Source organism: Eufriesea mexicana, unplaced genomic scaffold (genome assembly GCF_001483705.2).
Source record: "Eufriesea mexicana isolate 0111107269 unplaced genomic scaffold, ASM148370v2 scaffold382, whole genome shotgun sequence".
NCBI lineage: Eukaryota > Metazoa > Arthropoda > Insecta > Hymenoptera > Apidae > Eufriesea > Eufriesea mexicana.
In genome coordinates, this window is record NW_016908540.1 from 1,787,500 (window position 1) to 1,811,500 (window position 24,001).

Below are 24,001 nucleotides of genomic sequence, written 5' to 3' on the forward strand. Positions count from 1 at the left end.
TAATAATTAATTTAGTGGCAAAAAAGAAGAGATATAAATTAGATTCATCGAGAAAGGATTACAAATTTTTTCTAATTCCTAAAATTTACTGAACATTCGTTTCTCAATCGCATCTAGAAATAAGGTGTCATCCTTAATATTAATAATATTATATATATATATATATTTCTTTTTCTTTTAATATTACATCTTAAATCTGTATGTACAAGTCAGTTCCTACCTTCCCGCTTATCCGGGAATTCGTTTGTTCTCTACACAATTATTAATTTGCATTAGCTAGTTATTTTCTGAACGGTTTTAGTAATACAATTAATAATTTACAAGATTGTACACACATACAGCCAGGGCAAGCCCCGGTTACATGTTACAGCGCTCTATCATACGTTATACATATACATATAATAATGTAGAAATTTCAAATAAATAATCGAAAACTCCCGTTCTCGAGCTCGTTAAAAAAACAAGAAAATAGTGGAGAGAAAACGTAAATCGACTGTCGATGAATGAGATCCCTGTCGACGTGAATCTCGAAGCATTCAGGCCGATTAAACGTCCTTACCAATGGAAACCAGAATTACATCGACATACTGAGCATCTCAGCAGAAAAGCCTGAATATACCGTCGTATATTTACAATGCACAAAACTGGACAGTTATCTCGGCAATCTCGAACTATTTCGCAATTGTTTGGATCGCAAGAAGCAAATTATCGTTTGTACACAATTCCGTCGAATAAAATCAGAAATAAATCGTTTCCCCTTCGGTCGCCATGTTTTACAGAATTCTTCGCACGCAAACGTTTTCTCGAGGGAAGGATAAGTAACGATAAGCTCTAAAACGGAGTACAAAAGTGCAACCTATTCTCCAACGTATAAATAGCAAGGCATTTCTGCGGACTATTTTTCTTTCAATCTCCACATCATCGAGGCAGTTCGATCGTTATTGCTCGTTACAATCGACGAGCGAATGGCTTAAGTAAATTACAGACAATTGGAAAAAGAAGAGGGAGAAGAGGAGAGTATAATAATAATTAAGAGAAAGGGAAAAAAAGAACGTCTCCTGACTAGAAACTTGCATGATCGAGCTGCAGGAGCTGGAAGGAGTATTCAGTGGCAGTAAAAAATAATCGCAGAATCGCTCCAGAACCTCGTTTCTGCAAATGGTTGTTCGCAGTTTGCCTGTTCTGGCCTGGAGATTAAAGGCACTCGCGATTTTGTTAATTACAGTTAGTCTCGTTGCTCGTGTGACGAGCTGTGACCCAGCCAGTGCATAGATCAGCTCCTTCGCGAGATTCGAGGAGGATTAAGGCACTTCCTGGCTCGTTCGTTCAGATCGTTCGACGATTTTCGGAAATGGATCCCGCTGGTCGAGTCTTGGCTAATCTTTTACAGTAATCGCCATCGTGTTAGAAGTCGCCGTTCCTGTTCAATGGCTCCCTCTCTGGGGCGTCAGACGGTCTGTTCCTCTTGAAGAATCCGCACTGTGGAAGAAAGGTATTTTAGTGTTCAATTCCATTTTATTCATTAATTTCATTTTCATGAGCACTATTCCATATGTCTTTCATGTATCCTTCAGTAAACGAATCTTTTGAAGGAAGCATTGTTACATGAATATTTTTCAATCACCTACAAAGCTAGAATTTTTATTTTCTTACCAATTTAAATAAAAGATTTGTATCTGTATCATAAAAATTATTGGGAAATTTGAATTTTGAATCTGAAGATAAAGGCTTCAATTGTCTACTTTAAATAATGAACCCACAAATTTTTATTAGCATTATTACATATTAGTATACAAGACAATGTACTTGTGTAGCATTGAGAAATTCTTTCACCATTATTTTTCATCTTTTTTTTTTTTTTTTCTTCAAACAAAGTATCGGGTGTGAAAGCTGCTTATACTGTATTAAAAATGAACACTTTCATGTACCAGAAACAAATAATTCAATTCTGAAGTTAACAAGCTCCACCAAGTATAATTATTACATTTCTAGAGACACCTAATCCTTCTAATTTTTCATTTACTGGGATAAAAAATCAGCTGTAAAATATTGTGTCCAAAAACAAGAGCAGAATACAAACGTTTCTCATGGGGAATTTCAGCAGTTACACTCTGCAGATTCAACAAGCAGACCTCAATATCTTCATCAAGTACAGTATCTTACATAAACCTATGGGGATCAATTTGCATAAACAAACCTTGTGTAGCAAGAAAATAAGCAGCAGTAGGATGATCGTTCCAGCACAGGCAGAGAGCACCACAACCCATAGTGGAATAACATCCGGCACAGATGGCGTTATACTTGGTTCGACGTTTGTCTTAATTTCATGGCTCCTCATCATCTGTTCAGCAGGTGCACCAATGTACGGCTGCTTCGTGACCTTAGCTACCAATTTAGTCGAGACCATGACTTTCTCCTGAAGAGTCACCTTCTTTAGTGTCCTCGCGTCTACCCTGTACCTAGCCACAATCCAGACCTCCTGATCTTTCTTCAGGGGACCCAAAACGCATTTCAGTGCGACACACTTGGCACTGTCACAGTGGCCAATCGATCCCTGTGACTTAGGATCACTCTCGTCATCCACAGTGTCGTCAACTTCGCCCTGGGGGATCATAGGGTCTTTGTCCAGGTCCCTAGGTATTCTGTGAAGTTTCTCGAACTTCTTGAACTCCTTTACGCTAATCATGTCGCTTTCTCTCTTCAACCTGGAGCCTTCGTTAGTGTTGGGAACCCTAGTCGATGCACCCTCTTCGAAGGTTTCGCGATTGTCTCTTCCATAGACCCTGCTAGTCACCTTTCTTTCCTCTGTTCTCCTTTCCTCGTGAGTACTGGTATACTGGGTCTCGTGTTCCCTTTCTATGCCACCATCTTGCCTAGGCCCTTCGTTCCAAGAATGACTATAATTTCTCGATTCGTAATTACTACCTGTCCTACCTCCTTGGTAGCCACGTGGATCCAACGTGTACGTTCTTTCTTCGGTATAGGTGAAGGAACCCTGTAGAGGGAACCTACGACCATCGTTAAGCACAATGTACCTCCTCCCATTTGAATCGATGAAAAATTCACCCTCTATCCTCAAGAATTTGCTGTCCGTAGGCCCAGCAGAGCCTGAGCTATAGCTCTGACTACCGTAACTGTTCTGAAGAGGAAACGTAGAGCCATCCTGGAATTCTATGAACTCTCTCTCATCAGGAGATGTTCTAAATCGCCCCATAAATTGAACATAATGCTTGCCCTGTCTCTGGTACAGCTCATAGCCACTCGCTGATTTCGATAAGGATCCGAATAATCGTTCAAGATCCTGCGTGGAGCTAACGTTACGCAGCTGGAATCCGAATTCTCCTGGCCGAATAGTTTCCTCTCTATCACCACTGATCAACCTACCCTGTCCACCGCCATATCCTCTAGAAGAAGCTTCGTAACGTCTACTCGTCTCTTCCTGTATTCTTCTCTGTTCCTCCTCTTGCCTCTTTCGCATCTCCTCTTCCCACTGTCTCCTTCGTATCTCCTGTTCCTCCATTCTTCTTCGTTCCCCCTCTTCCTCCTGTCTTCTTCGTTCCTCCTCTTCCTCTTGTCTTCTTCGTTCCTCCTCTTCCTCTTGTCTTCTTCGTTCCACCTCTCCCTCCTGTTTCCTTCGTTTCTCCTCGTACTGCCTCCTCAACTCCTCCTTTCGAAACTTTCTTTCCTCCTCTTTCTGTCGCATTTCATAATCCAAACGTTCCTGTTCCTCTCGTTGTCTCTTGAACTCTTCATCGTGTCGACGTTGTGCCTCTTGCTCCAGCACGTGTCTCATCCATTCCTGGTATCCTTCGTCGCTCGCGTTCGATTCAGAGCGAAATCTGTCAAAGTGATTCGCAGAAGCATTACTTTCAACATTCCAGCGGTTCTCGTAGGCTCCAGAATTGTTGCGAGATTGATGCAACAGCCGGCCTTCGAAGTCAGGTTCCTTTGCACCCAAAGTGCTGGCATCGCTGGTCCGGAAACCACTGCCCAAAGTGCCCACAGTGCTTCCATGACTGCCAGATTCCATATGGAAGCTCATGCCAGTGTTGCCTGAAGACAGGTCTCCGGTGCTTATGGTACTCACTCCCGAGTTATTCTGCGACGTGATTAGAACTTCTGGTTTGATACCGAATTCCCGTTGCACGTTGATCGTCTTGCCCGACTCGTGCAGGTACACTCCAGATGGTTCCGCGTGGTGCGAGTACACCTTTCTGCGTTTGTCCAACTGAAAGAGACACGAGAATATTGTGAATCTCGTCATTCATCGTTTCCTCTGAATTCATAATATCAACGAATTATTATGCAGAGCTGAAGAGAAACACGAGGATACCTCGATGCTGTCAAGAACTTGACAACAAAATTCTTGGCAGGAAATACAGACACAGTAGTAGCATAAATTACATTGACATTCTTTCATCTTTCATTTTCGACTAACAGTGATCTCTAATAGTGATTCTATAATGCTACGTAATTCAATTATGCTCTAATTACAAAATTTCTACCAATTGTCTGCCAATAATGTCTACCAATTACAAATCTTCGCCTATCCAATTTATAGCAGCAAATACAGACGTAGTAGTAGCACAAATTGCATTGACATTCTTCCATTTTTCATTTCCGACTAACAGTGATCCCTAACAGTGATTCTATAATGCTACATAATTCAATTATGACTTAATTACATGCTATATTACTACGTAATTTAATTATGACTTCCAAATACGACCTAATTACAAAATTTCTACCAATTATCTGTCAATAATGTCTACCAACTGTCAACCAATTACAAAACTTCGCCTATCCAATTTATAGTAGCAAATACATATGTAGTAGTAGCACGAATTACACTGACATACTTCCATCTTTCATTTTCGACTAACAGTTGTCCCTAACAGTGATTCTATAATGCTACGTAATTCAATTATGACCTAATGACATGCTACATTGCTATGTAATTTAATTATAACCTTCAAATATAACCTAATTACAAAATGTCTACCAATTGTCAGTTAATAATGTCTACCAACTGTCAACCAATTACAACACTTGGCTTATCCAATTTATGGCAGCAAATATAGATGTAGTAGTAGCACAAATTACCTTGACATTCTTCCATTTTTCATTTCCGACTAACAGTGATCCCTAGCAGTGATTCTATAATGCTACATAATTCAATTATGACCTAATTACAAAATTTCTACCAATTGTCTGCCAATAATGTCTACCAATTACAAATCTTCGCCTATCCAATTTATAGCAGCAAATACAGACGTAGTAGTAGCACAAATTGCATTGACATTCTTCCATTTTTCATTTCCGACTAACAGTGATCCCTAACAGTGATTCTATAATGCTACATAATTCAATTATGACTTAATTACATGCTACATTACTACGTAATTTAATTATGACCTCCAAATACGACCTAATTACAAAATTTCTACCAATTGTCTGTCAATAATGTCTACCAACTGTCAACCAATTACAAGACTTTGCCTATCCAATTTATAATTACACAAAAGAAGACGTATCTATGACATCTATCCAATTAGACTCGTCTCCTTCTCAGCTCTGCACGGTATCCCTACCCATCCAGCAGCCATACCTGCAGACTAAGGTAATTCGCATTGGCAGACTCGCAGACGATGGGTCCAGAAGTTTCAGGCTGTTCAAGCAAATAGAGTAGCTCGTTCCCAGCCAAGGTTTGCGCAGGCCAAATGAGAAAAGCCTCCGCCTCGATGACATCCGACGGACCCTGGTTCCTAATAGTATAATTGTGCGTCATAGCAGGTCCGAACTCCGCCTCGGTGCTGGCGTTCGCGTCCAGGGTATAATTATCCGGATTGTAATACAGATCCTTCGGTTTGCTCTCGCCATCCACTCGTAGATCAGTCTCGATCCAGATTGGCAGCTTCAGGGCATACGCGTTGTCGTCTGTGGTGGACGGATTCTCGGGATTGGTCGTGTTCACGTTCATCTCGAACTCGTAGATGGGTTTCATCCCGTGAGACGTGACAGGTTGCAGCAGCACCTTGAACTTCACCAGTCCGTTCTTCTGTAATGGATTCCCGATATCGCAACGAAGGGTGTTGTTGTTCGTCTGTTTGGGCGCGGAGCATTGCACAGGCACCCCCATGGTCTCTATCTTCTCCACCTTGATGTAATCGATCCCGGTGGGTAGCTTCAAGTTGTACGTCGCCTCGAATGCATCCTCGCCCATGTTGTGCACGAGGACGTCTAGTTCGAGCCGTTTGCCAGAGCCCAGCAGGTACTTCTGCACGTTCGACGCCACCTTCATCTGGAGATCGGGGATGCAGACGTTGTCTGGGCCGCAGTTCTTTCTGATGAACAAAGAGTCCTTCCTGGACGACGTCGAGCCGAGAATGGGGTCCAAGGGATCCGTGGGGTTCCTTGCTCGGTTTTGTTGCCTGAAGCCTACCTCGTGGAGACTTATCCTCATTTCGGCGTCCAGGGATGTCAACTTGTCTCGGATGTTTGGTGTCACGTAGACCTGTGGATAATTTTGCAAACTTTAGAGACAGGTCTTCTTTTATTTTTAGGTGCAAACGGTTTTGCCGAGGTGAACAATTGCACTTTGCCAAGGTGTTAGTCGAAGTTTCGAAGGTCTTATAGAAATGACGAGCGTGGCGTAATTAACCGTTCGTGTCCCAAGCAGCGCGATCGCGCTCAACTTTGTTGATGCGTGTACGTCACATATTATCAACAAGCGCTATTGCGACGATTGGGATTTCTCGACATAAAATTAAACAAGCGCTATCGCACCGTTTGAACTTCTTCGCACTCGATTAAGGCAAGCGTTATCGCGCTGTTCAGGATTTTTCGACCGTGTTCTTCCGAAAGTCTCAAGCGCTGCTTGGGACTCAAATGGTAAAGGTCACCGTCTGTGACAGTACCTTTTGCGTAGATACGACTGCAGAGTTCATGGGAACCCTTGGTCCGTTCCTCAAAAATAGAGGATAATAAACAGCGATCTGGGGTTTGGCGAGGTGAACAATTGGAAAGGTGTTAGTCGAAGTTTCGAAGAAGGTCTTGTGGGAATGGTGAGTGCGGCATGATTAGGGCATAAGGTCACCGCAAGTGACAGTACCTTTTGCGTAGGTACGACTGCAGAGTGCATGGGAACGCTTGAGCCATTTCTCGAAAATGGAGCATAATAAACTGCCATCTCGAGTTTGGTTCGAGCGTTCAGAGAGTCATCGAGTGTCATGCGTGCGGAAGGACGAGTGACCACGTTCAAGGATCGCACGAATGGGATATTTATGATGTCGAATGCAAGTGCAGAGTAAAAGCCTAGGCATGCGTCTGAGTGTTTAGGATACGTGACCCACCGAGTGCAAGGCTGTGAGGAGTGCCTGAGAAACGCGCGATTGAGAGAGGGAGCATGAGTATGACAGAAGACAGGGTGCAAAGGCGTGTGTAAAGGGTATACGAAGGTTATTAATATTTTTATAACTAGAATCATATACTTTTTATTGTATTAACTGATGCTCCCTCACATTCTTTGCAAAAAAGTGTTAACCTATTTATGTTAAAAAATCATTAGTTTAGGGTATATTTTAATTTTAATGTTGGTAGGAAATTTTGACTTTATGGTTAATATTATGAACTCAATGTGATAATTTTCTACATCACATGCTACATTACAATAATGTTATGTTCACGAAATGATGAAAAATATAATTGTTGGAAAAATAAATAATATATAATAAAGAAAAAATAAATAATAAAGACTGTAGAATTATTAGGTGGCAGCAAAACGACGGTGATAGATAATAAAAAATAATAACGACATATATCTAGATGACAATATGTGCTGACCCACCCTGTATAATTAAAGTTCCATCTATATAAAAATTCGTAATCATTTTGTCGGAAATGATGAAAAATATAATCGATGGAAAAATAAATAAAGACTAGAGGATTGTTAGATGGCAACAAAACGACAGTGATAGATAATAAAAAATAATAACAACATATATCTAGATGGCAATATGTGCTGATCCATCCTGTAAAATTAAAGTTCCATCTAAATAAAAATTCGTATCCATTTTGTAGGAAATGAAGAAAAATATAATCGATGGAAAAATAAATAAAAATTATAGGATTGTTAGGTGGTAGCAAAACGACTACATAATAAAAAATAATAATAATATATGTAGATGACAATATGTGGTAACCCACCCTATATACGTATACTTCTTCCCTTATCTTCATATCCACAGATTTAATAACTCGCTAGAGATCGTTAGATCTAACTCTAACGTTAAGAAGGACGACGACTAAACAGTGGTTCTCAAACCGAAAGCAAAATTATTCACCTGCACAGTGTGACATAACTGTTGATTCTGTTCCACCCGGATCATGCGTTTCATAGTATTCTTCCCCTCCAGCTCCAAGAAGAACAGTCTGGGGTTCTTGGTCTTCTTCACGTCCAGGACGTACTGTACGTCGAAGCGGTGCGCAGGGCCCACGCCCTCCCCTGTGTACTTGAAGCAAGCCCTGAGAGGCAGACAGGTAACCCTGCTCCTGTCGGACAGCGTGCAATTCCTGTCATCCAGCGAGATCAGCTTCGACTCTAGATCGAACGACACGTAAGAGTCCACCTGAATGACCGGCCTGGACCTGAAGAACGCAGCGGTGCCAGACTCATAGGCGCCTACCACGAGGTCGGGGTAATTATTCCCTTCGAGATCCAGGCCACCAGCCACGGAAAACCCGAAGGTCTCCATCGGCACGTCGAGGTTCTCAGCGTAGATCACCTGCGAGTATTTTTCCTGCACGCCGGTCGGCGAACCGTTGTAGATGTACACGGCGCCGTGACCACGTAGACCACCGTAAGGAGCACCCACCACGAAGTCGCCGTACCCGTCACGGTCGATGTCCCCCAGAGTGGCCAATGACAAGCCGAATCGGCCACGGTTGCTTTCCCCGTCCCTGGATAACGATAAGCAATTATCGCGGAGTTCAACGATCCGCGTGTGTGCTCGAGTTTCTGCTTGATCCTTCGGACCTTCGCCAATGGGCCCGAGGTATGGATCAGGGGGATTCAGGGGTTCGCTCGTTCCGTGGGATAGCGTATCTTTGGTACCGGCGGTGGTGGAGATTGTTCGAGGTGCTTCGGATGGATGTTTGGGTAAGTTGATATGAATGGTGGTGAACAGGTGAGGTTGTTTATAGGTAAATATCGTGTGCTTGATATAGTTGATTACTCGTGACGAATGGTTATTCAAATTGTTGAAATGAGCGAACCCTTTTGTGTTTTTTGAATGAGTGAAACTCGTTTGTCCTATAATTGTGCATATATATAAAAGAAATATAAATATAAATATAAAACATTGTCTGCACGAAGGAGAATAGCTGACCATAGTTTTATCTTTAATTTAATTAATAATCACAATGACTGCTCCTCTCTTTTTACGCAAATTAATTTCTACGTGCCAGAACGTGTATCGAGATCTAGAGCAGGTTTTCATATACATATGTCCAGATCTACATATGGATTAATTAATCCAATTTATCGTATTATTACTGACTCAAACACTCTTTATAATCGTATAGATTTTTTTATTGGTCTTTATAAACATTCAAAAGATAATTACGGATGATTATTGATCAAAGCTGTTTCTCCTGAACAAAGCGTTTATAAGCACGTCTCTTCGGTGTTATATTATGTGTAATTTGTTTGCTTTTCTTTTATATGTGAAATTTTATGTAAATGGACTATGGTCCGTTTATAAATAAAATAATAATAATATATATACGTGTGAATGATATTTGAAAGAATGTTTAGCAGAATACATGAGAATGAAACAGTTGTCTGAGAAACAAGAAAGAGTGAACAGGTAAAATTAATTAAAATTATTAAAATTATTAAAATTAAAATTATTAAGAGTGAGTGAGTGAGTGATAGAAAGAAACTTCTAGAAAAAGTGCAGTGTTTGTATTATTTCAAATATTATTATTTTATTATTAGATTAATATTTTATTATAAATTTTATTATTTTAAATAATTTAATTGAAATATATTTTAAAAATAATTTAATTGAAATATATTTTTAGTTATTCGTTTAAAAGCTCTCGTATATTATTGTCCATTCTACCCACATTTTTGTTATGTCTTGTATTTTTATCTTATTAAATTGTTTATTTAATCATTTATTCGAATACTTAAATACTTATTCGAATAATTCTTTTGGATATTTCGTTATTATTTCTTCGAATAATTTATTCAAATGTTTCGATATTTTTAGTTTCGACAATTTGACCGAATATTTTATTGTTCTTTATTCCACTGATTTGTTCGAATATTTTATCGTTATTGCATTATTGTTTATTCGAATAATTTATTAAAATGCTTCGTTATTTTTTATTTCGATAATTTACTATTTTGACAATTTTTCCGAATACTATAGTGACTTCGTCGCTATTCCTTCGATCGATTTATTTATTTACATCGTTATTATTTTTTCGAATAATCTTTTTTATCGATAAGATTATTAAAAAAAAAGGAAAAAATTGGGAGCGATTGGAAATAAGAATAAGGCTTAGATTTAATAAAAAGATAATAATAAGTGGAATAAAATACCTAGAGTCAATTTTGCGGAACTTTTCAGGTCCAACGCTTTGATAGATCACGTACACTCTTCCGGTCTCGATGGTCATTTCCGGGTTATCTGGTACCGTGTACATAGGCGCACCAACTATAAGATCGTCTAACCCATCGCCATCGATATCGCCGGAAGCAACGGCGTAACCGAAATAAGCTCCCATTTGCTCTCCAGTGACATTGCGAGGATTCGTCATGTTCGAGGTAAAAAGAATGACCTATAATCAAATTTTACTTATTTCCTTGTTATTTTCAACATACCTAAAAGTACACGATCGATAATATATAAATATTCCAATATTTTTCTTCATATGACTGCAAGAGAAATGACTTTTTAATAATACATATCAAATTTTCCTTTCTTCAAATTTGTTTTCTAATGTCATAATTTATTCTTCTTTTAGTATAGTCAGAATTTAATTAAACAATTTTTAAAAATACATATATATATATATATATAATATAATCTACAATTTTATAATTTTACCCAAAACGAAATTTTCGGTTTCAAAGAGATTCCCATTGAAAAAGCGTAATGTGACGCGAACATCGGCAGTTATGCGAATTAAAATATTCTCGAGAGTACGAAGGATGAAGAAAATCGGGGTGAAGTAGAATTGCACTAAATTGCAGAATTGCTATGGAAAAAAATATTGCTCCGGTGGTTTCGCGATTTCTTTTCTCCTCTTACTCGTGTTTACCAGCGTTAATATTTCATGAGCATACTTTGCCAAGAAGTTCGGAGCCACGGGGTACGCCGACGGCGGTGCCGCTGTCACCGTTGCCAAAAAAATCGCCGGTCGTGACAGAGTAACCCATGTAGCTATCGTCCTCGGTCGCCGGCCCTTCCTTCGTGAACATTCTTTTCGCGGGGTTGTTCGTCGGCTGTGAAAACGCTTGGCCTGTAAAAGCAACCGGCAATTGACGTTGTCAATCACGAAGCTTGACCACCGAGATTTCAGACACGTACTTTCGCAAACACGTCGGCTTTCTGACCACGATTGGTAGGAGAGTATGCTGACTCGAGATAGCAATTTAATATCTCTGAGAAACTGTGATAGCGTCGATGGTATCGGTCGATGGTTGGGTTGTAACACGTGAGATATTCGCGAGAAGGTATGGTTATGGGAGGAAGATGGCAGAATTTGGGATGATGAGGATGGAGTCCGAGGTGTGCGAAATAGTTTGAGACGAGAAAGAGATGATGGAAGAACGGTGGAAAATAGGAGAATTTGAGATATTGAGGATTCATTGTGAAATGTGTTGGAATAGTACTTTAGAATAGTAAAAGGAAAATGGACGAAGAATGGAAGATAGAAAAATCTGGGATGTTAGATGTTCATTAGGTGTGTTGAAATAGAAATGAAAGAGTGGAAAACAGGAGAATCTGGGATGTTAGAGATTCACTAGGTGTGTTGAAATAAAAATGAAAGAGTAGAAAGCAGAAGAATTTGGGGGATTCACTATGACGTGTGTTGGAATAGTACTTTAGAACAGTAAAGGAAAAATGGATGAAAGGTAGAAAAATCTGGGATTTTAGAGATTCACTAGGTGTATTGAAATAAAAATAAAAGAATAGAAAATAGAAAAATTTGGAATGTTGAGGATTCACTATGAGGTGTGTTGAAATAAAAATAAAGCAGTGAAAAACACTAGTATTTGGGGAATTCGCTATGACATGTGTTGGAATAGTACTTTAGAATAGTAAAAGGATGTTGGAGATTCACAATGAGGTGTGTTAAAATAAAAATGAAAGATTGCAAAACAAGAATTTGAAATGTTGAGGATTCATTATGAAATATGTTGGAATAGTAGCTTAGAACAGTAAAGAGGCAATGAACGAAGAGTAGAAGGTAGAAAGATTTAGGTGGTTGAAAATTTACTATAAAATACATTGGAGTAGAAAACAAGGGTGGAAAACAGGAGAATTTGGGATGTTGAAGATTCACTATGAGGTGTGTTAAAATAAAAATGAAAGATTGCAAAAGAAGAATTTGGGATATTGGGGATTCATTATGAAATGTGTTGGAATAGTACTTTAGAATAGTAAAGGGAAAATGGACGAAGAGTGGAAGGTAGAAAAATCTGGAATATTAGATATTCATTAGGTGTGTTGAAATAAAAATGTGAGTGGAAAATAGAATCTGGGATATTAGAGATTCACTAGGTGTGTCGAAATAAAAATAAAAGAGTGGAAAATAGGAAAATTTGGAATGTTGAGGATTCACTATGAGGTGTGTTGAAATAAAAAGAAAGCAGTGAAAAACACTAGAATTTGGGGAATTCACTATGACATGTGTTGGAATAGTACTTTAGAATAGTAAAAGGAAAATATTGAGGATTCATTGTGAAATGTGTTGGAATAGTACTTTAGAATAGTAAAGGGAAAATGGACGAAGAATGGAAGATAGAAAAATCTGGGATGTTAGATGTTCATTAGGTGTGTTGAAATTGCAAAACAAAAATTTGAGATAGTGAGGATTCATTATGAAATGTGTTGGAATAGTACTTTAGAATAGTAAAGGGAAAATGGACGAAGAATGGAAGGTAGAAAAATCTGGGATATTAGAGATTCACTAGGTGTGTTGAAATAAAAATGAAAAAGTGGAAAGCAGGAGAATTTGGAGAATCCACTATGACATATGTTGGAATAATACTTTACAATAATAAATGGAAAATGGACGAATTACTCGTAATTACTTGCTCTTATTTTTATCCGTGCGAGAATCATGAAAGAGGAAACATGGGTATGTAATGGTTAACAAGAGTGAGAAATTTCCTAGAAAGTGTCAATCAATTTTTTGATTTAAAATTGCATGTTTATTACGAGTTTACAAGTTTATTGCGAGCTGTTTTCATCATTTAAATATTTTTATCTAAATATACTAACGCGTTGACTGTTAAAGAACGTAGAAGATATTGGTGTCCACTTCTATCCACACGAAAATCATCGGTTACTGTTTTCTGTGATCAAGGGAGTGTCAGTGAAATGAATCAGTCGTGAGAATGTAAACACGTTGTGCTTTCTCAACTATTGCAACCTCGATTCATATCCTCCTTCATGCGAATCATCGAATCGCATACCGAATCTACTGACAATCGAGTCTCAGCATAATCGTAGTCAGAAAACCGAAGTTTCACAAGAAACTGCAACAATACACGCTCGTGAAGCCACGTGTTGTCAATTAATCTAGCCTCTAACACAAGCGTAGCTCTATCAGCGACGCTGATACATCGAGAGGTCGCTACTGCCAGGCAACTGCAACTAAATTCCAGCGTTATAGTCTCTCTCGAGTATGGTCTCTCTCGAGCCTGATTAGGCGGCATTACTGTTACTACTAGGCTGGCCACGCATTATTATTCTCTGGCCGCAACGCGAAGCTGCGAGAAGCGGGCCTGCACCTGTTAAACACTGCCACCCTCGACTCACCTGGCAGTAATTAATAAGTAATCATAGCACACGGTGCATTAATCATCAATCGGATATTAATCACTGAGGGGAGGAGCGTCAGAGGCGTCACAGGCCTCAAACTGTCAAGCATGCAAGATCGTGTTCTACGTTAATTGCAAATTAATGGACGGAACAAAGAGGATTCTTTGTTCTTCGTATTTTTTAAATTTTGTTTTATTTGGATTTTTTGTTTTGCTTTTCCTTTTTGGTTTCGCATTCGCGATGTGCTTGAGCGTGACAGTTCAACAGGAGTTCCTTCGAATTATTAATCACAGGCGTCGGGTTAATCGCGGTGAGTCCGCATGAGTGGAAGCCGGATGAACGCGTGATTATTGGAAATTAATTATTGGGGGCCAAGCAGACGAGAAAGGGTACCGATTATCGCGATGGTATCACGAGTGTTTTGTCGCTTTGGAGGTGATTTATATTCGTGATTTATGTTTTCGGATCGATGTTCGGGATTTGCAGAGCGAAAAGTCTGGAGCGTTTGTTTCTACAGGTGAGAAGTTGTTTTCAAGCTGTTTTCCTTTTTGGAAGTTTGTGATTTCTTGGGGCTTTCGGTGAGAGTTTGTAGAAATTTTGAGAGCTATTTAATTGTTAATTATTTTCATACAGATAATTTAGTTTCTTTATGAGAATTTAATTAATTTCGTTTTTAATGGGGAATTTATTGTTATAGATTTATAGAAATTTAAATAGTTATTTGGTTGTTAATTATTTGCATACGGATAATTTAGTTTTCAATGAGAATTTATTTTTATTGATTTATGGAAATTTAAATAGCAATTTATTTGTTAATTAATTGCATGTGGATAATTTAGTTTTCAATGAGAATTTATTATCATAGATTTATAGAAATTTAAATAGTTATTTGATTGTTAATTATTTACATACGGATAATTTAATATCCTTTGGCAGAAAATTATATGACGCAAGATACTATACAATATATTCGATATTGCAAATGAATTTAGAAATTTTTATTTTACGATTATTATAAAAATTTGAGACTTTTAGGATAATGGTGCAATAGATTTTTATAGTAATATTCGCAAAAAATTTAAATATCGTTCATAACGATACAATATAATATGAGAATATGAAATTAAAATAATTATTATAAAGTTAACTTTGAAATTTGTATAATTTATATAACAATTGAAAAATTCAATTCGCGTTTAAATGTCTAGAAACTCCAGTTGATGTTTTTTATCCTTTTACATATTTTACTTTTCTATAGAAAGTAAAGTAAAAATTTCTAATATTTTTCAACTAATCAAGTTTTATTATAATTTTAATTCGAAAATTTTTTAATAATTACTCTTACTACGTCCTTACACGAAACACTAATTACGAAATCCACAAAATTATTAATATTCTTTTCAAATCAATACTATTGTATTTCCAAACACTAACAAAAATTCCAATTTTTATCTCAAACACAATCTCCATATACTATTTAGCTATATATCATTTTCAAAATTAATTAATATTCCACATTCCAATCTTCCATATATTATACTTTACCAGAAAAAGAAATAAAAAATTACTAAAATTCGTAAAATTCGTAGGAAAGAAAAGAAAACAATTTAAATTAAATAAAAAAATTAGATAGATATATCTACAATATATATTATCTGATATATTAATTATAATATATTAATAATATTAATTAATATACAAAAATTAGATAATATGTCTAATGACTTATATCTCTCGTAATTAAATAATTATTATTGTATTGGTGTTATAAATCTAATTTTTACGTCTTTCTAAAATTTTTTAAATTTTCAAATTGAAGTTTAATTTACACGAACATAATATTCGACTCCAGTGAACCCTTCGCTCTGTCGATTTCAAGAAAACCAATGCAAACAAATCTTGGAGCATGAAGCAACGCTTGTTAATGGACGATTCGTCGTTAACAAAATGGCGGCAGATTAGAGATGTTTAAACAGGGGTGACTGGGTTTAAACGACGACACGTCTTTATTTCTCGTTTCGTTAAGGACGCCTGCAAGTCCGCGATACCTGATTCTTCTGCTTCGGGGGCGAACAAGACGGACGCCTGGAACGGCAGTCTCAAACTGGTGTCGATCGAGTATAACTGACCTGTAATCGTTCAACGAAACCCTCTAAATTACTTTAAAGACCCAAAGGATGGTCGCGTGTTTTTGTGTTTCTGTAGCTGTCGCCCAGGCATTATAAAAGCTCGAGCCTCGTTTTCGTTCGTTCTCGTATTAGTGGCCCAGTGACTGTATACCGTCCAATTAGTGGGGTAGAAAGTGCGGTGCGTTTAATTCCATCGCAATTTTGCCGAGAATTTTTGAAGCCTAATTGACCCGGGGAAGTCTGGGAGATTATTTGGAATTATAAAGTTTCGAATTCTGCGTAAAATTCGAGTTCCATTGGTCACCGAATTTTCCTAACCCTTTGAAGATTCGTCAGTTAATTCTTTTAATCTGTATACTGATTTCGTGGAAAGGTCAACGTGACTAATGGCAGTATAAAAAATTGTAGGATAATTGAAGTATAAAATGGTAGGAAGAATTATAAAATAATTGAGATATAAAAAATACCAGAGAAAATTATAAAATAATTGAAATATGAAAAATTAGAAAGAATTTTAAAATAATTTAAATGTAAAAGATTGGAAAGAATTGTAAAATAACTGAAATATGAAAAAGTAGGAAGAATTATAAATAGAATGATATATAGAATTAAAAAATAATTAAATAAAAAATACTAGAAAAATGATAAAATAATTGAAATATGAAAAATTAGGGAAAATTTTAAAATAATTGAAAAGTAAAAGATTAGGAAGAATTGTACAATAACTGAAATATAAAAAAGTAGAAAGAATTACAAAATAATTGGGATATAAAAAATTCCAGAAAAAATTATGGAATAATTGAAATATGCAAAATTAGGAAGAATTTTAAAACAATTGAAATGTAAAAGATTGGGAAAAATTGTAAAATAACTGAAATATAAAAAAGTAGGAAGAATTATATAAAATAATTGAAATATGAAAAAAGTAGGAACAATTATAGAATAGTATATTCTTGTTCACAAGAGTACTGAAACATTTCAATTCTGGACTTTTAACAAATAATGTATGAATACATACATTGAATTTTTTAAAATAGTACCAAAATGATACATCTAAATTAACACACGAATTCTAGAATCGAGTGTGGAAAAATTATAAAGAAAATTCGCGGAAAGTAGAAAAATTCCAATTATTGTCAAACGTAAATTAACCAACAAATAAAACAGGAATTAATTCAAAAATAATTTCCGCGTCCAAATATTTTTCCAACTTCACCTACACATTCTTAACACTCGTATCTCACTCCAAATATAATTTCACTTTGAAAATTTAAAATCCAACTTGCATATTTTACTTTTAAAAAATTCAAAGTTTGTAAACTGTCCAAATATCTTTTTATTCCATTATTTTGTCGAATGATCAAAATTTTGCAATTTTCTTGCAGAATTTTAATTTTCTTTTACCTTTTAAACAATTCGTAATAAATTATAGAAATTATTAATTAAATTACTTAAACGACTTTGTTCTGAAAGAAAGATCGACTTCAAAGGATTAAAATTAGGTATTCAAAGAGGAAATGGTAATGTCACGAAATTCCAAGCCTCTTCGAACGTTTGGTATCCAATTAAATAGAAATCGAGACAAAATTGATACGCGTATTTACAAGTCGAGGAAGGTGTCGCGTTCGAAGGTGATATCGATTGTGAAATTGTCGACCCAAATCGAACTAGGGAATAGGTGTATCGAGAAAGAGCCTTACCTTGCCAGTACCAACTTCCTGGCGCCCCGATGAACAGCCTCTTACCGTTCTGAAACCAATAGAAAGGCACGCCATTAGAGAAATTAATCCACGTCAAATAACTAACGATGAGAAGCACTTTATTCCGTCTTTCTTTTATCGCTCGAATTTATTCGGTTTTTCTTAATCTTTAGTAGGCTCCACGGATTACTTTCACCTGTGCTAGAGTTTGCCTTCTCTTTTTGGTTGAAACGATACCTGTTCGATAGTAGTTCATTAGCCTGGCATACAAATTGATCATGCACTTGTCTCGGTAATGATCGAAATTAATTCTCTTCAGTTTCTTAATATTTTTAATTTTTTCAGAGGACGATTAAATTTTTAAAATTTTTCAATCTTGAAATTAAAAATTTTCTAAATCTTTTATACTCCAAGGTTTTAAATTATGGAAATTTAAATGTTGCAAAATTTTGAAGATTCGATATAAGGAAATAATGAAACTTTTCAATTTAATTTAATTTTAAATTAAAAATTTTAGAATTTTAATTTAAAAATACTAAAATTCGGAAGTTTGCAAGTTACTAAATTTCAAAATCTCAGTGATTCAAAATAACAAAATTCTTTAATTTCAAATTCTCCAAATTTCTAAACTTCAAAGATTCTAAATAATAAAATTTCTTAAATTCCTAAATTCAAAGATTCAAAGTAACAAAATTCTTTAATCTCAAACTCTCCAAATTTCTAAACTTCAAAAATTCTAAATAATAAAATTTCTAAAATTCCAAGATTCAAACATTCGAAATAACAAAATTCTTTAATCTCAAACTCTCAAAATTCGAAACTTCAAGCATCCAAAATAACAAAATTTCAAAATATTCAAAATCCAAACTAACAAACTTGCAAAATCTCGAAAGTTGAATCCAAACTAAAAATATCGCTCATCCCGTGACAAAACAATAATTCCCAATTAGAGATTAGTCGATTAACTATCACTGAACCACTTCACACCAACATTCTCTAATAAAACATATTTCCTCCAACCTCCATTAAAAATTTCGATCGCTCCAAAAGACAACAATTTCCCTGCAACAAACTTAAAACCAGAAGAATTCCGCGTTATGCCCGCAGAACCACGATATAAATTCTTGGAACGGAACGCATCCGGGAGACGCGATGCGTGTGCGGCATCGATGCAGGAGAACAACGAGCGCACGATTACCGGGGCCCAGGATTTTTCTGCGCCGCGGGCGGCGCAACCAGGAAACGGACGCACCCACGAAAGTTCAACTTTTCTTCAATCGAGGAGATAATGGCGGAGATAAGGGAGTCTCGCGCGCACGAGCCCGAGACGCGATAAATCAACCGCTCGTACCGTATGCTAGCCGCGCGTCTATGCACCGCGGTGCGCGTCACGCATGTTAAATCGCTTTCGCGGATCGTGGCCTTCGCGATCCACCGTCTCGACACCCGTTTGCGAAAAAATCGCTGATCGACCACTGCGGAATCGCTGCCGAGTGGTTGCGTCAATGCGGCTGGAATCGCTTCGATGGTCGAAGAAACTAGAAGCTTAGATGTGAGTGTAAGTACTTTTTATTTATGGTGATATAGTTATACTTGTTTAACTATAGTTTAACACAGTATGATTGGTGTAGCAGGTAGAAAACTGCGAGATTATATCAATGAAATTAAAAGAAAATTCAACGATGCGCGTATACGGGGTTTATGACAGATTTGTCGTAGATGTGGGCTGTGGTGGCGCTAGTGAGTTAAGTGGACAAGCAACTTGGGGCTCTCGTGAGTAAGAGAAGTGAAGCTACGTTATATTAGAAGTTGTTATTTTGTATATAGTGGTATTTTCGAGTAATACTATCGTTCTCTATGTAAGGACATAAAGTAGTAATTAATATATTCATCAGTATGGCGGTTACTGATAGATTTCCTCGGTCAGTAGTGGTCAAATTGACTGTAAACGATCGTTAATTATAATAGATATGTAGCACATCGTATTCTTTGTTCTACTTAATGATTTCATTCAATTTAACGTTCTATTATTCACCCAAAAATAATACGATCTGTGAGTGTAAGTACTTTTTATTCATGGTGATACAGTTATACTTGTTTAACTATAGGTTAAAACAATATGGTTGGCATAGCAGGTAGAAAACTGCAAGATTATATCAATGAAATTAAAAGAAAATTCAACGATACGCGTATGCGGGGTTTATGACAGATTTGTCGTAGATGTGGGCTGTGGTGGCGCTAGTGAGTTAAGTGGACAAGCGACTTGGGGCTCTCGTGAGTAAGAGAAGTGAAGCTATGCTATATTAGAAGCTGTTATTTTGTGTATAGTGAAAATATATTGAATATTTTCCAGTAATACTATCGTTCTCCATGTAAGGACACGCATAAAGTAATTAACATGTTCATCAGTATGGCGGTCACTGATGGACTTTCTCCGTCAGTGGTTGTCACATTGACAGTGAGTGATCGTTAATTATAATAGATATGTAGCACATCGTATTCTTTGTCCTACTTAATAATTTAATTCAATTTAACATTCTATTGTTCACTCAAAAATAATGCCATCTATCGTTATCGTAAATGAAATTAACCTGCGATATTCTTTTTCCATACATTAATATAATGTCGCAACTGCTATATAGATAATTAGCGATATGCTATGTATAACTATAGTATTTTTAGTAACACTTTGGTTTCTTTCATGAATTACAGTAGGTCGTAATTCTTTTCAACAATTTCCCTCGACGTATGGCCTTAGTGAGCATTTTTATTGTTATATATTATACTTTGAGCACTGAAAAATTAACCTGCATATTATTGACGAGAAACAAAGCAGCGAAGCAGCAAATTTTAAATTAATAATTCCACCAAAATGGCGCCAGTGGGTTATATAATTCCTTATTATAGGTAAAATTCCAACGCCGCGTAGATAAATACGTAATAATTATTTTAACGCAGCAGAATGTCTCCAAATACCAGTTGAAAATTGCAATCTCAGACGAAGATCGATTTCCGAAGATCGATTTAAATGCAACATCTTCGTAAACGCGGCGCGTAACACGTTACTCGGGGCTTTCAGTGATGTATACACGGCCCAGTGCTCGTTACAGTAGCTCACAGACTCCGCGTATATAGAGGCACGAAGGCAAATATAGAGATGAACGGTGGACGGAGAGGCAATAAATTCCGTGGCGTGTAACGCGGATCGAGAACGTGTCGCAACATTCGGCCGGCGCGGTGATAAAACAACGCTCTTCGGCCACGTTCACACACGCTTCGCAGACTTGGGGCTCTCGTGAGTAAGAGAAGTGAAGCTATGCTATATTAGAAGCTGTTATTTTGTGTATAGTGAAAATATATTGAATATTTTCCAGTAATACTATCGTTCTCCATGTAAGGACACGCATAAAGTAATTAACATGTTCATCAGTATGGCGGTCACTGATGGACTTTCTCCGTCAGTGGTTGTCACATTGACAGTGAGTGATCGTTAATTATAATAGATATGTAGCACATCGTATTCTTTGTCCTACTTAATAATTTAATTCAATTTAACATTCTATTGTTCACTCAAAAATAATGCCATCTATCGTTATCGTAAATGAAATTAACCTGCGATATTCTTTTTCCATACATTAATATAATGTCGCAACTGCTATATAGATAATTAGCGATATGCTATGTATAACTATAGTATTTTTAGTAACACTTTGGTTTCTTTCATGAATTACAGTAGGTCGTAATTCTTTTCAACAATTTCCCTCGACGTATGGCCTTAGTGAGCATTTTTATTGTTATATATTATACTTTGAGCACTGAAAAATTAACCTGCATATTATTGACGAGAAACAAAGCAGCGAAGCAGCAAATTTTAAATTAATAATTCCACCAAAATGGCGCCAGTGGGTTATATAATTCCTTATTATAGGTAAAATTCCAACGCCGCGTAGATAAATACGTAATAATTATTTTAACGCAGCAGAATGTCTCCAAATACCAGTTGAAAATTGCAATCTCAGACGAAGATCGATTTCCGAAGATCGATTTAAATGCAACATCTTCGTAAACGCGGCGCGTAACACGTTACTCGGGGCTTTCAGTGATGTATACACGGCCCAGTGCTCGTTACAGTAGCTCACAGACTCCGCGTATATAGAGGCACGAAGGCAAATATAGAGATGAACGGTGGACGGAGAGGCAATAAATTCCGTGGCGTGTAACGCGGATCGAGAACGTGTCGCAACATTCGGCCGGCGCGGTGATAAAACAACGCTCTTCGGCCACGTTCACACACGCTTCGCGCCCCGATGGCTCGACGGTGCACTTAATCGACGCATGAGTTACTCGAGTGCCACTCGAAATCATCGACATACCTACGTATCGCGGCCGACCGATCCTATCGGTCGTTCCCATGCGGCGGACGCGCGCCACTTTCACGCAGCTTTTACGCGTCTGACGTGCGAGCAGTTATACTACTTGCCCTCACGCGACGCCTGGATGCGCGTCATATAAAAATGGAATTCGTGGGTTTGGCGCGAGGGCGCCATTGAGTTGCGAGCTGCGTTCAGGCTGTTTGTTAGGAAGATGTACGATGGTGATAGGTCGACGTTTGATGAATTTATATTGGTATTGTATACGTAGGTTATGTAGAATTAGGTTATGAGTGTTGGAAAAATGTGAGGATTTGTTGTTGGAGAGAGGTTAGCGTTGATTATATGAATATCAATGTTTAACAATTTTGTGAAAATTATTAGGATTTGTGGTGGAAGAAATGGGTATGGCAGTATTATGCATGAGGGGAAAATGGAATTTATAGGTTAGACGTGAGGGCGCCACTGAGTTGTAGCTGCTTGTTGGGAAGATGATGGGATAGTGATAGATTGACGTACATTTGATGTATTTATATTGATACTGTATGTGCAAGATGTGTAGAATTAGGTTATGGGTTTTGAAAAAAGGTTAGCGTTGGTTATATGTACATTAATATTTAACAATTCTGTTAAAATTGTTAGGATTTGTGGTGGAAGAAACGGGTGTGGTAGTATTATGCATGAGGGGAAAATGGAATTTATAGGTTAGACGCGAGGGCGCCACTGAGTTGTAGCTGCTTGTTGGGAAGATGGTGGGATGGTGATAGATTGACATACGTTTGATGTACTTATATTAATACTGTGTGTGTACGTTGTGTAGAATTAGGAATTAAGTCATGTGTTTTGGCAAAGTATGAAGATTTATTGTCAGGGGTAATTCCGATATTAGTTATGTGTATATCAATTATGTATGGGTGCAGGTATTTTGTTGAAAATTATTAGAATTTATTGTGGAAGAAATAAGTATGCTAGTATTACTATTTATACTAGGAATATAATATTGATGGTATATTACATATATATTATTAATATAATAGTATAGACATTTTTTATAGACAAAAGTTGTCAACATTTACTGAAGAAGAAATGATATATACACATATATTACATTAAACTATCATTTATATATCAATAATATAAAAAATTCTGAAAATTAATTATCGTAGAAGTAACTGCAATAATATTATTATACACTAGTATAATTTAGGTTTATCAAATAATCTTATCATTTAATGAAGATGAAAATGATTTAAAAATTATATAGTTAATTATTTCACAATAAATCTAATAATCGAACATTAATAGGAACAATGAAATATTTTCTACCAAAAAATTCATGAAACAATTTATTAATCCAAAATCACCATCACTTATGATATTCCAATTTCTACTCTGTTATTAACATTTAATTCTGTATGAAAATTAAATCTCCACTATTAAAAATCCACCAATAACCCAATAATTTTTCAAAAAATAATTTCAACCTCCTCTCTCCTTCAAATAAAATCAAACCTCTCATCATAAACCGCCTACAAATTAGCCTAAAATTTGTTAACTCATCCCAAAAATCCATTCCAACTGTCACTTCGTTCGAATTAATTCCATTTCCCGCGTTCGACATCGCTTGATTTATTAAAACTGAATATTCCATTACAGGCGTAACGATGGACAGTGGTCTTGTTGGAGGCATATTTACCGAGGTCGAAAGCCTGCATGCCGACTTCCTGCCACGCGATGCG

At 36.8% G+C, this 24,001-nt stretch overlaps 1 protein-coding gene across 1 annotated transcript in view; it reads right to left on the minus strand.

Annotated features, from left to right (window-relative positions):
• Positions 1–373: 373 nt before the first annotated feature.
• Positions 374–24,001, minus strand: part of if (integrin subunit alpha inflated) — a 202,400-nt gene continuing 178,772 nt past the window's right edge. The window contains exons 6-14 of the mRNA XM_017896747.1: positions 17,893–17,941; positions 16,112–16,192; positions 11,357–11,532; positions 10,610–10,848; positions 8,343–8,958; positions 5,609–6,514; positions 3,663–4,228; positions 2,198–3,602; positions 374–1,479 (exon numbers count right to left, since the gene is read on the minus strand). Coding sequence (XP_017752236.1) covers positions 1,405–1,479; positions 2,198–3,602; positions 3,663–4,228; positions 5,609–6,514; positions 8,343–8,958; positions 10,610–10,848; positions 11,357–11,532; positions 16,112–16,192; positions 17,893–17,941 — 4,113 coding nt within the window. The 3' untranslated portion in view covers positions 374–1,404. The remainder of the gene's footprint in view (positions 1,480–2,197; positions 3,603–3,662; positions 4,229–5,608; positions 6,515–8,342; positions 8,959–10,609; positions 10,849–11,356; positions 11,533–16,111; positions 16,193–17,892; positions 17,942–24,001) is intronic.